The 14,199-nt window shown below is 51.0% G+C and overlaps 5 protein-coding genes across 5 annotated transcripts; 3 read left to right on the forward strand and 2 right to left on the reverse strand.

The window, feature by feature from the left end:
- Nucleotides 1-1,671: 1,671 nt before the first annotated feature.
- ACET3X_002442 (uncharacterized protein) lies at nucleotides 1,672-3,160 on the forward strand (the record flags this gene model as incomplete). The annotated part of the gene is made up of 3 exons (XM_069449185.1): nucleotides 1,672-1,981; nucleotides 2,043-2,216; nucleotides 2,265-3,160. 3 exons carry the CDS (start codon nucleotides 1,672-1,674, stop codon nucleotides 3,158-3,160), a joined length of 1,380 nt encoding a protein of 459 aa, XP_069308989.1.
- An 835-nt stretch (nucleotides 3,161-3,995) lies between these two features.
- On the reverse strand, nucleotides 3,996-4,777 carry ACET3X_002443 (uncharacterized protein). The gene is made up of 3 exons (XM_069449186.1): nucleotides 4,746-4,777; nucleotides 4,491-4,630; nucleotides 3,996-4,439 (listed from the first exon to the last, which is right to left on the reverse strand). The coding sequence occupies exons 2-3, from the start codon at nucleotides 4,569-4,571 to the stop codon at nucleotides 4,140-4,142; spliced, it is 381 nt and encodes a 126-aa protein (XP_069308990.1). The 5' UTR covers nucleotides 4,572-4,630; nucleotides 4,746-4,777; the 3' UTR covers nucleotides 3,996-4,139.
- Nucleotides 4,778-4,942: 165 nt separating this feature from the next.
- Nucleotides 4,943-6,349, forward strand: ACET3X_002444 (uncharacterized protein). The gene is made up of 6 exons (XM_069449187.1): nucleotides 4,943-5,055; nucleotides 5,205-5,217; nucleotides 5,458-5,503; nucleotides 5,568-5,651; nucleotides 5,706-5,966; nucleotides 6,015-6,349. Exons 1-6 carry the CDS (start codon nucleotides 5,039-5,041, stop codon nucleotides 6,074-6,076), a joined length of 483 nt encoding a protein of 160 aa, XP_069308991.1. The 5' UTR covers nucleotides 4,943-5,038; the 3' UTR covers nucleotides 6,077-6,349.
- A 3,114-nt stretch (nucleotides 6,350-9,463) lies between these two features.
- Nucleotides 9,464-9,992, forward strand: ACET3X_002445 (uncharacterized protein; the record flags this gene model as incomplete). Its single annotated transcript, XM_069449189.1, has 2 exons — nucleotides 9,464-9,496; nucleotides 9,558-9,992. 2 exons carry the CDS (start codon nucleotides 9,464-9,466, stop codon nucleotides 9,990-9,992), a joined length of 468 nt encoding a protein of 155 aa, XP_069308992.1.
- A 318-nt stretch (nucleotides 9,993-10,310) lies between these two features.
- Nucleotides 10,311-13,138, reverse strand: ACET3X_002446 (uncharacterized protein; the record flags this gene model as incomplete). Its single annotated transcript, XM_069449190.1, has 4 exons — nucleotides 12,041-13,138; nucleotides 11,470-11,990; nucleotides 11,070-11,420; nucleotides 10,311-11,021 (listed from the first exon to the last, which is right to left on the reverse strand). Exons 1-4 carry the CDS (start codon nucleotides 12,297-12,299, stop codon nucleotides 10,311-10,313), a joined length of 1,842 nt encoding a protein of 613 aa, XP_069308993.1. The 5' UTR covers nucleotides 12,300-13,138.
- Between the last annotated feature and the right edge of the window lie 1,061 nt (nucleotides 13,139-14,199).

Here is a 14,199-nt window from a genome sequence, read left to right on the forward strand (position 1 = left end):
CCGGGAATATGACCTCCTGCATGCGGGATACACACTGGAGTAAGATGTATTGATGGTAGCCTTCCATAGCAGTGTCTCAACTTTGACCACGTTTGCAGTCATGGTGCCGCGCGGCTTGGCAAAACTGGCCGTGGTACCTCCATTGTTCTTGTTCCTATTGGCGACTACAACACAAGAGATATCTTATGCGATGTAATCTGTTTGGAGTAGAAACGGCGATCATCTTTACCATCGCCTTATCATCCAGGCAATCTTGTCAAGACGACGGTAGGTAGAGTCGTACCATGGTACTTGCGAATCCGGCTCGGTCCATCGACCACATTGCGTTAGAGGCTCTCGAACCAAGTCATAAGAAAAGAAAAGGCTCAACCCCTATGAATCGAGCGCCATATTCCAGATCCGGAAAACGATACGCATGTTGGAGTCCTCGTAGGAGCTAAACCATACGCTGCATAGTGGAGATGCCCCTTTGTCTCGCCTCCTCATCAACACCACTTGCACTGTGGTACAGAGTACTATCAACGCGATAACTCGGTCGGTGGCTGCTGATGTACATGTTGTGCTACTTCTGCACTTTGCAAGACCAAGCTGTTAAACAGGGGTGGGCGCGCGATGTGTAGAGGGTGCAGGAACAGCGAAATTGGACACATTGGTACTTCTTGTCGGTGAAGGATTTCAGTCGGTATCGAAGCTTCCTCGCATAAAAGCGGGTGCGACAGAGGCGGATGGACAATGCCATTTGTGTTTGTTCGGGAGTTCGCAGGAGTTCGTCCTGCGCGGGACCGTGGGCAGAGGTGCGAAGGCCCACGTGCCGCATCCGCATCCGCAATCGCCCGCTCAACGACAAGCTCGGCTAGCAGCAACGCTAACGGCCATCTTCAACGACAGACGGCATTTGCATTCTAACAAACTAACAGAATCAAGGCTTGATGCTCGAGAAAATTGAGATGGTTCTGAGAACTACCACCGCATCGGGCAATCGTTGGCTATTATCGAATAGGGCTTGCGATTTCGTCTTGGCGTCATGGCAAAGCGCGCCTTCCGTACGAGCAGGATCGAGCGGCCACAACTTCATGCATCCTGTTATCACATCCGGCATTCTGCGTTGTTCGATACTATTGTCCGAGACAGTTGCATATCGATGTTCGATGGCCATGATCAATTCACGGAGATACGACTTTCGCGTTGGCGACGTGATACACGTCCATGTAAAGCGCGTGTCTAGCCACTGAGCCTTACGGCCATCATCAAAGCCACGAGATGGTCGATCATCTAGCCTGTTTCCTCAAACGCAGGATCAAGCGGAAAGATGATGTGGGACGGGTGTGGCAGCAGCCGAAGACATCGCGCACGATGATCGAGAGTGAGCAAGCAGCCCAAGACGCCCACTGACTAGGATCAACCCCTTCATTTCGATACATTTTATTGTGGATCTAGGCTGGATACCTCAACTTCAACCTTCGGAGCTACTGTTTAACAAAGACATCAGCATCATCACATTTCTAGCGTCCCATGCTTTACAGTCTGACATATGTCACACAAGCTCAGTACTCACACTCACAAGTTGTCTGTCCTCAAGTGTGTATAAAGATTCCTATCTCTAACACTCTCGAATCAGCATCAGTACTTCACTCTCATTGCCTTCAGCTACCTCTCTAGTATTTCATCAATATGTACACCAACAACGTTCTTCTCACTCTTGGCCTTGCTGCTTGCTCAGATGCGTTCTTTCGCATGTCTTGCCCTGGAAGGAATGTCCGAGAGCGACTTGACCCCATCGTTAGTCCTGGGGCTGTTTCTGGTCACGTACACACGATCTCTGGTGGCGCAGGCTTCAAAGCCTCCATGACCTACGCAGACACCCAAGCTTCGAAGTGCTCATCATGCACAATCAGGGAGGATATGTCCAACTACTGGACACCTCAGCTCTATGTCAAATACAAAGATGGGTCTGGCTTCGCTCCAGTTCCTGTCATGGGCGGTAAGTGTGCCTGCACAATCTGCACGTGAGAAATATACTAATTTCGTACGCCTACTTTTAGATCCGAGCGACACTAACGGCGGCATGACTGTCTACTACCTCCAACGTCGTGGAGACAATCAGACAGAGAAACTGCACGCATTCCCAGAAGGCTTCCGCATGGTCGCTGGTGACCCGTTCACTCGCACATATGATGGTAGTCTTGCCGCTCAGGGCATCTCATTCAACTGCCTTGGTACGAATCAGCCTGAGACTAATGGTTTTCCTAATATCCCATGTCCAGGCGGGCTGCGAGCCCAGGTTTTCTTTCCCCAGTGTTGGGACGGAGTCAACCTTGATTCTGTCAACCACAAGAATCATATGAGTTATCCAGTCGGCAACGTATACAACGGTGGCAATTGTCCACCTTCTCATCCTGTCCATACGGTGTCGATCTTCTTCGAGATTCTCTATGATACGGCCCTGTTCAGCGACCAATGGGTCGATGGAAACCATCCATTCGTCTTTGCGCAAGGAGATGCAACTGGCTTTGGATTCCACGGTGATTTCTTCAACGGCTGGGATGTTGATGTGCTCCAGAAGGCGATTGATACCTGCACGGACGACTCGGGTCAAGTTGAGGATTGCGCCGCGGTCACATTGTTCACTGACCAAGAGTGCAACGACTGCAAGTTACCAACTTCTTTCAACGAACCAACCGGTGGAAAGCTTGCCGCGCTCCCTGGCTGCAATCCCGTCACCTATGGTCCAGATCGCGCCACGTCAGAGACCTGTTCTGGGACTTCACCAACACTTGGGTCCGGCGGCTCTACCAACTACATCGACCTGACTGCGATCCAGAAATGGGAGTACCTTGGATGCGGCACGGACAATGTGAGCGATCGAGCCATGAACGGTTCGTGGACGTACAACGACTACATGACAGTGGAAATTTGCGTCGACTACTGTAATAACCGTGGCTTCGCCTATGCAGCGCCTGAAAATGGCAACGAATGTTTCTGCAACAACAGCCTCAATCCCAAGTACGCACCCAAAGATGGCATCATGGGCTCCTGCTCTAAGCCTTGTGTAGGCAATGCTAGCGAGATCTGTGGTAATGCAAATGCCATGAGCATCTATCACAAATGCTCTGCCACGTCATGCAAGAACAACGAAATTGGAGGGATTGCGCCGGCGTAGAGTCAAGCGGTAGTTGCCAGGTCTATCAGTCCTTCAGCCCTTCCACCATGGCTACGGTCACCATACCGGCCATCACTACAGCTGTTCCACTGGCGCATGTAGGTATGCAGACGCAACATTGATGCCGGAAATTCCTGCAATTCCAATTGCAGTCTGACGGATGATGAGGTTAGCGACGCAGAGTGGTTTCTTATTGTTATGAAATGTAACGGCCTCGTTGTGTTTCCTTTCGTGGCTTTTTGGAATCGTTTAGGCGTGCCTTGTGTTTGAGTAGTAATAGTAAGATCTTGCTTTGAATTCGCTGTTTTTCCGCTTCATGTGATGGAAATAAACACCTGAGAGTCTTTCAATATTGTTGTTCGATTGGCAGTTCGCTTGAGATACCCGATACTGGCGCGAGCGGATGCAAGGTACCCGCCAGCTAGCTTGGAATGGCCAACTTGGGTTTGCTCTCAACAGCATCCACGCGCTGGCGTAGATCGAAGACATAAGTGGATACGCAATCCAAGCTACCTAACTCAAACAAGATAGCAGCCACAGCTCACAAGACTTACAGTACGCAGTTAAGGTACCGAGCCTGTGACTGACATAACATACTATTGCTGAGAGCATCGCACAAGAAAAACCGAAGCAGAGGCTGATAAACACTGGGCCGGTGGTCCGGGGTCTGCCATCGAAGCTCTTAAACCTAGCGCGGCATTTGGAAAAAGGATAAATGCACTCTGACTGTGAATGGATTGTGCACCAGCAAAATTCTGTATCTGTCAACACAAGGATGATCGCGTATCACACTAGATCGAGACAGCATAGAGACCAGAAGTTGAGTTTTGGCAGAGTCGATGCCGACTTGCGCTCGGCATTTCATTCTCGGTCTACGTACAGAGACAATGAGCGTGTTCCATCCCAAGCCTCTGACATATTGTCGCTACGTAAACCTTCCACTATTGCAACCCCTTGTACTGGCAGCAGCCATATTGGCTTAGATCTGGAGGCGCTCGACCTTGTCCTTGAGGGTGCGGATCTGGCCCATGAGGTCGGAGGCTTCGTTGGTCGTGATGCTGGCAGCGATAACGGGCCGGGCGACACCGCAAGCGCGGCCAAGAGCCATCTTGGAGGGCACATAGACGTACGGGACGTTTTTGTCCTCGCACAGGAGGGGCAAGTGAAGGAGAATGGCGAGTGGGGAGGTATCGGCCGCGAGGATGATCAACTCGCTGATGCCACGGTTAAGCGTCTTGGTAGCTTCGTTGGCTCCCTTCTTCAACTGCCTGTAGTGGGTCTGCACGAAGTCAGTACATGTCGCGAGACGTATCTGCGTTGAACAACTCACAGCCTGCTGCACGAGGTCAAGGATCTCCTGGGAGAGGGCCTGATCGGCCTGGGGCCATGCGGCGCTGTTGTCTTCGGCCATGGTAGTTGAGGTGTGGTGATGGTAGGGTTCACTGCTGAAGCTCGTCCGAAGGAGGATTCCTGTAAGATGTGAGTAATGCGCCGAGTGTGATGTGCGACCAGAAGTATGTGTGAAGAACTAGACGGTAGGCGTGCGCCGACAGTAGATTGAAAAGACTATGGGTATGCGACTTACACTGCTTGCTCGCCCGGATTATGGTGAAGAGATGGTAGTTGAGAATTTCAGAATGGAGAAACCGAAAAGTTGCAAGCTACAAAGATCATCGGTCTTGGCACACGTGATGGTAACGCTAGCAACAGACTGGGTATAGTGCCGAAGCGAGCGACGTCCAGCTCTTCGCCAACCATCGTCACCACTCCTCGACATCACAACCGCCTCCCGTCGCTGCCTCCACGACTCCCGTCCATCTCAATAAAGATCTCGACTCCCTTTTAGACGACTCGTCGACCGCATACACCACCGCAAAGATGGTTTCCGAACTTTGGTGAGTGAACACGGAGCTCCCTTGTCTCACATGCAGGCAGCTCCAGCTTGCCTCTTGGAGATAAGCTGGGCTCGCGACTGTCGACTGAGCATCGGAGAAGCTTCCTTGTTATTGCGCAATACCAACACTAGCTAACACGATGAATACAGCCCCGCCTATGCTGTAAGTTCTCGAACCAACCTCTGCTTCGCCTCCCGACGCGATAGCATCGCGACAACCTCCTTCCATCATCGTAGCTCGAACAATCATCAACATGGCATAGCATAGCTTTTAGCATGTTATCTGTTGTCTGTTGCGTTACTGCTTGCTTCCTGTCGCCTCAGCTTGCCTCTTGATACCAACATGGCCGACGCGACAAACAACGCGATGCATACCAAAGGAACTTGGCTAATACGTAAATAGCCTTTCTTCGGCGCGATGGGCTGCACGTCAGCTATCGTATTCGCGTGTACGTATTGTCTCTGTACGAACCGCTTGTGAAACAGATACTGACTTTGTATATCCATCTTTAGGTTTCGGAGCTGCCTACGGAACCGCCAAGGCCGGTGTTGGTGTCTCGGCCATGGGTGTCCTCCGCCCTGACCTGATCGTTAAGAGTACGTGAAGATCAACGGACCTGAAAATGTCGCAATATAACTAACACGCTTCAGACATTATTCCCGTTGTCATGGCGGGTATTATTGGTATCTACGGTCTCGTCGTGTCCGTGTTGATCTCCAACGGTTTGACTCAGGAGTCTTCGCTCTTTGCCAACTTCATTCAGCTTGGTGCTGGTCTCGCCGTCGGCCTGTCGGGTATGGCTGCCGGTTTCGCGATCGGCATTGTCGGTGATGCTGGTGTACGAGGAACTGCCCAACAGCCCAGGTTGTTCGTTGGAATGATTTTGATTCTCATTTTCGCCGAAGTTTTGGGTACGTTACCCGCCGAGCGCGGTGAAAGCTTATACTGACATTCACTAGGTCTTTACGGACTCATCGTCGCTCTGCTCATGAACTCCAAGGCCAGCGAGGCCAAGTGCTAGACAACCATGCAGCTTCCAATGCAGATACGACAACACCCACCTGCATCAATTCAAGCAACGACATCGATACGCAAAGTCGTTCAGCATTTCACACGTGTGACGCGCAACACCAACATGCGCGGCATGTCTAACGTCTCCATGTACTATTCGAACCGAAGGATAACGAGGGCTTCGAAGTTGGGAAGCGAGGTGGTAAATAATGGCACTGGTTGAGGTGCACTTGCAATCCATTTGACGGCGTGTATTCTAGGGTCTCATCAATTTCATTCTGCGCCTGTAAACGAAATGCATTTGTTTCATTATAGCCATTATGTGTGTTGGATTTCCTGACGAGGAACAACGTGATGCAGTCGCTAGTAAGTGTTACACGATATGACTACGATAGATTGCCGATCTTCTACGGTTGCAAGACAACTTTTGGATCGTCAAGGCCATAGGGTCGCTCTTCTTGCACTACCATGTTCCGTCCAATTCCTAATTCTGCTGGATCCCGACATCCCATCTCTGCGGCTGCGTTCCCTGCATATAGTTCGGCGGGTGGCGCCAGAGGATAACGGTTCATTTCCTGGTACTTTTCGTAGAGAGGGTTCTGCGGTAATTCCACAGTAACGCGACGCTCTTGTTTTCTCTTCTTTTTCAACGTCCAGGCTAAAAGCGCAACGAGTACAAGCAGTATGACGATCATGGCTGCACCGATACCGATTCCTGCACGCACTCCGATGCTGAGCTCTTGCGACGAGTTTGATGTGTTTGATATCGAGGACGGCGGATCTGCGGTTGGAGAGGTTGTGCTGGCTCTTGAAGACGTTCGTGGGGTAAAGGTGGACGATACTGTATCTGTTGGTGTCGATGGTGTCGCTGAATTTGTCGATGAAGAAGCTGGTATTGACGATTTTACCGTAGACGTCGATTGAAATAACGACGAGGAGGTCGAAGACACAGGTTCGCCTGCAACCGCTGCCAACGCAAACAGGCTTGCCGTATCACTGCAACAGCTCGCATCCCCACAGCACCAACTGTTTTCTCCGCATTTCCTCACTGGCGCGTTATCGTCCTGCCACTTTCTGACATTAACATCGCCATTCATCATCCGGAACCATATAACTTACTTTGCTTTCATTACAGATGTTTCCCAGGCACTCCGCACTCTGCCATGTCGGGTCTGTACACCCTTGTCGCCACCACAATTTGACGCCCTCGTTTGTTCCGTCAAAAGCTTCGTAATTCTGGCATAGACCGTTGCTTTCGCAGACATCGTCGGCAACATTCGTATGGCCAGCGCCTTGATGATTAGTACCACAACAAAAAGAATCGCGCTCGATATCGCTTGCGCAGGGTTGATAGGCAATGTCTGTGATTGGGCTACCGTCCCGGTTGTAGCAAGTGCGGGTACTGGAAGCCATTCGACTTATGGCTTGTATGTAATTCTTGTTCGACACGCGAGAAAGATAAAGCAGAGTGGCAGTCAAAGTGAGCGCACTTCTGTGTACCGCCGTATTCTCTGCAATGCAGCGTACCCCATGCTCAGCAAAGGGGATCAATCTTACGAGCCGCCCCCCTGCGGGAACGCAGCCGCCATGCATAACCGCCAGGCTGGTTGGTTTCAGGATATGCGTCTTGTTATTGGATATTCCAATCATCGTTAAATCCTGTTTATCTGAATCGTATCTGGGATTTGGCGTATCGCTTGCTGGCCTTACTGTTTCTCCTAACGCCACGAGAGTGTAAAGTTGCTTTTCAGTCTTCTGGAGGCCGTCTCTCCTAACGCTAGAATTTGCAAGTGGTTGAATCCTCGAGTGATCAAACCAAAACTTTGTTCAAAGGACAAAGTTCCAGAGTGTGGTTTCCCAACCAAGCCACTGCCTCATGTCGAGGCTGTTCACGCATCGCCCCAGATCGAGTTCAGTCTTCCTGGAGATGATGTGGGGCAGGAAGAGGAGCCAACAAATGAGATTAGCCGAAATCACGAAGGAACACCCCTTGCCTCTTGCCAAGCATCCAACAGAATTGCCGTTAGTACATGAGTATACTAGACACGTCCTATCAGGCGGCTGCTGGTGTGGTAAAGGGAACTGCAAAGTCTCAATTCTTCGAGAAGGAACCTCGACCAAACTATCTACAGTAGGTGGGGCGCCTTAGCAATCGCTTCAGCTGGGTCTGATTATTCCACACCTGCGAAACTTCGTTACCAATATGCCCGAAGGCCCTATCAACATTCCCTCAAGACCAGTTTCTTGTGAAATAATTTCAAGGAGTTCTCCATTCACTGGCGATTATGTACCTACATAGCGTACCAACGCCAGTCCAATGCTACTCACCAGGCCAACGCCCGCATACAACACTTCTCTTAGGGATATCACGAGGACAAGGGGAAAAGAGCAAGATGCAAGACAGACATCATGACGCAGGGGTGATATGTGCATTGCATTTTGACTGGTCATAGAGACTCCCGAGGTCTTGTAGGAAATTACTCAAACTCACCCATATCCCACGATCAAGTACACAGAGCGGTATGTATTGACGAACTTATAAGATAGATTTAGGACCAATAGTGTCTGTAGGGTAGTGTTCGTGACCAAAGCTATTAGGGCATCAAATAACCTTGGCTATCGTTTCACTCTTTCGCTCACACCTTTTGGTTCAAAACTCTTACCTGGCTCACTCGAACTAGCATCAATTCAGAGAGAGCCTTATTGTTGGATACCTAGCTGAAGAATTGCCTCCTTTACCTCCATGTTATCAAAGCTGTCATAGCAAACGCATGTTTTCTTCATCGTGACCAGAAGTCAACGCAAATCTGCTCAAATATGTCATGGGTACATTCTATCTCTTACACTTTATCTCGCAAAATCCGAGGTCACGCTGGAAAGCAAACGCCCCTCACCCGACTTGATCTGCGCCGCTAACATATATAATCAACTCCCTCCTGAGCTTTCTCGCTCCTTTCTCTTTTTATCAAAAACGACACTAGAGCCACTTCAACAATACCTCCAGATATACATATACATAACATATATCCTTCGGGTTCGAATATCCTCGGGATAATCTCTTCAGCCTACCTTCCAGTGAATAAAAAAGATGTCCGGTTCACAAGGCAACCAGTCTTCTCAACGCGGTAGCCACTCTTCAACCCAAAGCCCGTACAGTACTCCTCGCCATGGTCGAATCCCTTCTCGTACCGGCATTGAGCCCTTGTCTCCTCCGCATGTCAGCCAGCCACCTCTTCCAGGTCACCGAGTCCCTCCAACCGTCCACCATCTCCGCGAAGATGCACCGACTCCTCTCCAGCGCTGGAACGGCGAGTCCGTAACCCCATTCATGCGCTGGGCGTACACGGTCCGAGATAACTCAGGACAAGCTCGTCCCAACTATAATTACGACCCAGACATGAACAACGCCATCTTCCTTAGCGAGACCATTGTAAGTGTGCATTCATCTCCTCTTGAATCATCGCTCTAAGAAGATACTAACTCATAAACAGGACGACTCCGACCGAAACCCTGCTCTAGTCCATGAACTCATCCTCCGCATCGCTAACCCAGAACTTGGTCACGCCTCCATGGACTGGATTCGTCAGAATCGGTCACTAGTCCATATTCTCCTATACCGCCACTATCAGCGGTACGGTGGTCTCATGCTACCTCCGACGGCGCCAGCGATCCAGGCCATGCGTGCTCATGAGACGGCAGTCAACTCTGCTAGGGCTGCTGGTGCGACTGCAGATCAACTCCCGCACATCGTTTTCCCGTCTTTTGGTCCTCCTAATGACGGTGTTCCCAAGTCACCTGGGCAGAAGGGCAAGACGCCAATGTCTGGTTCTCCTCCAAGTGGGAACTCTTGGAGGAGTATTGGGGACAGGCGGTGGTTTGGACATGGTCGAGGTGGAGGTCCCAGTGGTGGTGGAGCGGCTATCTGAGTAAGTTATATATTCCCCAGCCCCTGCCATTAGCCCTCGTTTGAGAGCCTCGAACAGCTTGAAAGCCTCCTGGCTATATCATGCTTATCCTGTCTGATCTCTCAAAGGAGAGCCTAGCTAACCTCAAGCAGTCTCCCGAAAGACCAGATCGCGGTATGCTTGGTATTTGTTTTATTCCTGGAATGACTTGAGATGGCTCCGACAGACGACAAAGAATGGGGTGATTGCACGCATAGATTTGGAAAGCGAAATTGCTCATATATGAGTTCCATTTACATCATTACTATCATGTAGCCATTACGAACCCAGTGATTTCGCCTACAAACCACTCTTCTCGTTTTTAGCGTCTCTCACGCTAAGGGTATCGACATTTTCGGCATCACCAACCTCACGACCGCCAATGTAACTGCTCTCCTTCAAGTTGTTCATAGCATCTTCTTGAGCATCGGCCTTGCGGAAGGTCAAGTAGAAACCGATACCACCGAACATGGCAATAACAGCGACGGACCCATAATTCCATACCAACAGCGGGTCCTCGGAAAGACTGACAAAGGCCTGACCGAGAGCAGCGGAGACAGCGGAGGTGGAGAGAGCGACGGCTTGGATGGTAGACTTCATGTTGTTGGGTGCCTTGGTGTACGCGTACTCGAGCTTGGTGATGGACGCCAGAATCTCAGACATGCCGATCAGGCCATAGGGGAAGACTTGGACCCAGACGGAGATATCGGCGTTGCAGTCGGTGCGGGTATCGCTAAGAGCGTTGATGTTGTCACCACATGGCGACATCTTGTAGATGTAGTACTGGATAACACAGGCGGACACCATGGCGAAAGAAGAAAGCGCAAATCCAGCAGTGATCTTCTTGATGGGAGAGAGAACGACACCAGCCTTGCGCAGACCAGGGTAGACGAGGAAGTCCATGATCGGGATGAGGATAACGATGAAGATAGGGTTCAACTTCGAGACGATATCGTTCGGTGTCTTTCCAAGGTTCATGGTGTTGGCTTGCGAGACAAGGTTGCCGGTCATCTGCAGTTGTTAGCTCAAGATACCTGCTAAACTTTTCGATCTTCATACCTGGTTGTACGCGAGCCAGTACAGAGGGTACCACAGGAAAACCTTGCAGGCCAGGATACCACGCTTGACTTCATCGACCCAGGCATCGTCGAAGGTCATCCAGTCAGGGACGCTCTCACCGCTGGCACGAATAGCACTGGGCTTGACCCTGTCCCAGAAACCATCATCCTTGAATGTGTTCTTGCGAGGTGACTTTTTGATACCGAGGCCAATCAGCTTGAAGGCCTTGCCCATGACAGATCCAGTGGGTGGCGAGAGCTTGTAGTGTTTCTTCATGGCGATGAGAATGATCGGGCACAGTAGGTAGCAGATAGTCGGCAGCGTGTACGAAAGCCAGAAACCAACAAAGTGCTGAAAGACGTTAGCATAGTTGCGCAACACACTCTAATAGGGAGGTTACCTCTGAGTAAACCATGGCAAGAGAACCACAGATAGAACCGCAGTTGATCAAGAAGTAGAAGTAGATGTAGATACGCGCAGTGGTGGTAGCGGGATCGACAATTTCTTTGCTTCCGTTCTTCTTGACGCGGACATAGGCTTTCTGGTCCTTGTACTGTTCAGCAATGAGTGGCGAGATGTTACTCTTGAAACCACCAGTTCCGATACCCATAATGACAAGACCGACAGCGAAGATACCGATAGAGACGTTGGGCTTGACAATGACGGCAGGGATGGCAGACATGATCAAGATGATGTGACCAATGAGAGCGATAAGGTTCGAGTACTGGATAGTGTTGTAACGTCCCCAGTACTCGTCAGCTAGCCAGGCACCACCGAGAGGTGTGATGTAGGACCAGAATTGGTTGAACATAGTAAGACCGGTCGAAGCACGTTGTCCCATGTCCAGGGCACCACTGCCGGGCTTCTTAAGAAACCCAGCACCCGTCTTGGAGCCAGGGGGAAGTGGCTTCTGGATGAAGTCTGATAACGGTCAGTGTATGCCAAAGTAGGTTGTTCCAAAGTCCACTTACTGACGAAGACGGCACTGGTACCGTAGTAACTGAAGCGTTCGACGAATTCAACGACAGCTACAGTCCATGCTTGCCATGGAATGCGACCGGCAACCCTAGGAAGAGTGGCCCACTCCTCCTCAGTAGGGAAAGGACCCAACAGGTTGGTGTATTCATCATTGACAGAACCGGTAGAGCTGGTGTCCAATGGAATTGGGTCGGTAGCAGTGGCGCCCTTTGTGATCTCAAGAGACGCCTTGACGTTGGTAGTGGCCGCCATTGTGCTGAAGATGATATTGAATCAAACTCCGAGGCAGAGAAAAAAGTAACAAGATGCAACCGCAGAACTGAACGCGCGATATTTCACGCTGGCGGTGGGGGTCAAGCAAACGCAACGGGCGATGGACTCGAATGCCTGGGGTGCGAACAGGTGTACCATGCCCCTCCTCATATACATGCAGACAGGGAACCAGACCGAAGCATGGAACAAGAGTTTCACAGGGGCCAGATGGGACTATCGAGCGTGTCCACTCTCGCTACGGCATGTCGTTCGCTCGGTTGTCGTATGTTATCACTGCTACATGCACATCAACAACACCCAAGACCGTGGGACAGCGCCTAGTCCGGTCGGAGGATCACAACGCGAGCCCTCAGACATACTGCCGCAGTTAAGCGCGCTGCTTAGAGGCATCCAAGGCCGTGGTTGCCCCAGGATCAGGATAAGATAGGAATGAGCAAAGGATTCGGACGCCAACACGAGGGACCAGCCTTGCACCATGGACGCGGCGGAACGTTCGAAAAAGACGTGCCAAGCTGTGCTAAGCAGGAAAAGATAACAGGCGTCGAAGCTTCCATGCGGGCGCGCAAGAAACGCCAAGGTTTGTTCCATCTCTTGGTCTTGTCACCTCCCCTTCTGGCCCTAGTCACGATTACCACGCGCCTGAATGGACTTAGGATCTCCGCGAGAAAGGTAGCCAAGGGCTTGGATTTAGAGCTATCGGTATAAGCGTTTCATCGTTGTTACCTCCTTCTGCAATTGATCATGCGTGAGACGATGGCTGAAGAGGCGTGGTTGGGATAACGTTGCAAAAGTGTTCAAGTGGTAATGAAGCGGTGGATAATATTGGTGTTCAGGCAAACCTCGGGCTAACGAAGCACGGTCCTCAAGCGGAGATCTGGAGCAAAACTGTGGCGGAGCCAACACCGCACCAACCAGCGGCTTTAAGTTGGACATTTATGGTTATGTGTTTCCTGAAGGATCAAGGTTGCATCCCCACTGAGGCAGATCGCAAGTTATGCAGCACGTCTTTTCAAAAATTTTGCCCTTATCTCTACACATCTCGGCCCCTCCGAATTTTCTCACCAATTGAAATCAATATTCAAATATCTCTGGTGTTGGATCCTAACAAAAGAAGGTTAGCGATACGTTCTAATCATTTTACTGGACAGCCTTACCTGGAGTGAACGGCCTCGCTTCAGGATGGAGCACGGAACTGCTGGCTCTCCTTGGAACTGAAGCTTGTTCCTGAGGACTTGCCGAGACGTCTTCATTCTGCGCTGGTACTTGGCCTTGTTGACCCGCCGAAGCAGCATGATACTGCTGAGATTGTTGTTCTTGACTACCAGGACCGCGAAAGTGCTGCGGAACAAGCATAGTCTGTCGTGACGGCACCAGATAAGCGCTGCTGGCTCCTGGTTGAGCAGAGCTGGCCTCTTGCGCGTTATAGTAGCCGTGATCGCCAGTCCATCCACCGTACGATTGCGGTGGAAAGTTGCTGTACTGCTGTATACCGTAGCCACCCATCGATGGAGCAGATGGGTAAGGAATGTACGTCATTGGGGAACCGCCGTAAGCGTGGTTGTAGTCACCAAATGGAGCAGACGGGTACTGCGGCGAAGGCTGTTGCATCACCGGAGATACACGCGCTCCTTGATTAAAGTGATGGCCACGATCTGGAGGTCCGTCGTATACTCCACGAAGCTGCGGTGGTCGACCTGTCTGAACATATCCACCTCTACGACCTTCAGGCTCGACGTTGGGAGCACGCCTCTGCCTCCGCATCGCCCCGTTCGTATCCGCAAGCTGCGACGGTTGTGTCCTAGCAGGTCGGATGCCCCTAGCCTGATCTCCTCGTGGGAAATCTGGGCTCGGATCTCGACCGAGCGAGAAAAGCGGGTAT

The sequence above is a fragment of the Alternaria dauci genome, chromosome 2 (assembly GCF_042100115.1).
Source record: "Alternaria dauci strain A2016 chromosome 2, whole genome shotgun sequence".
Lineage (NCBI taxonomy): Eukaryota > Fungi > Ascomycota > Dothideomycetes > Pleosporales > Pleosporaceae > Alternaria > Alternaria dauci.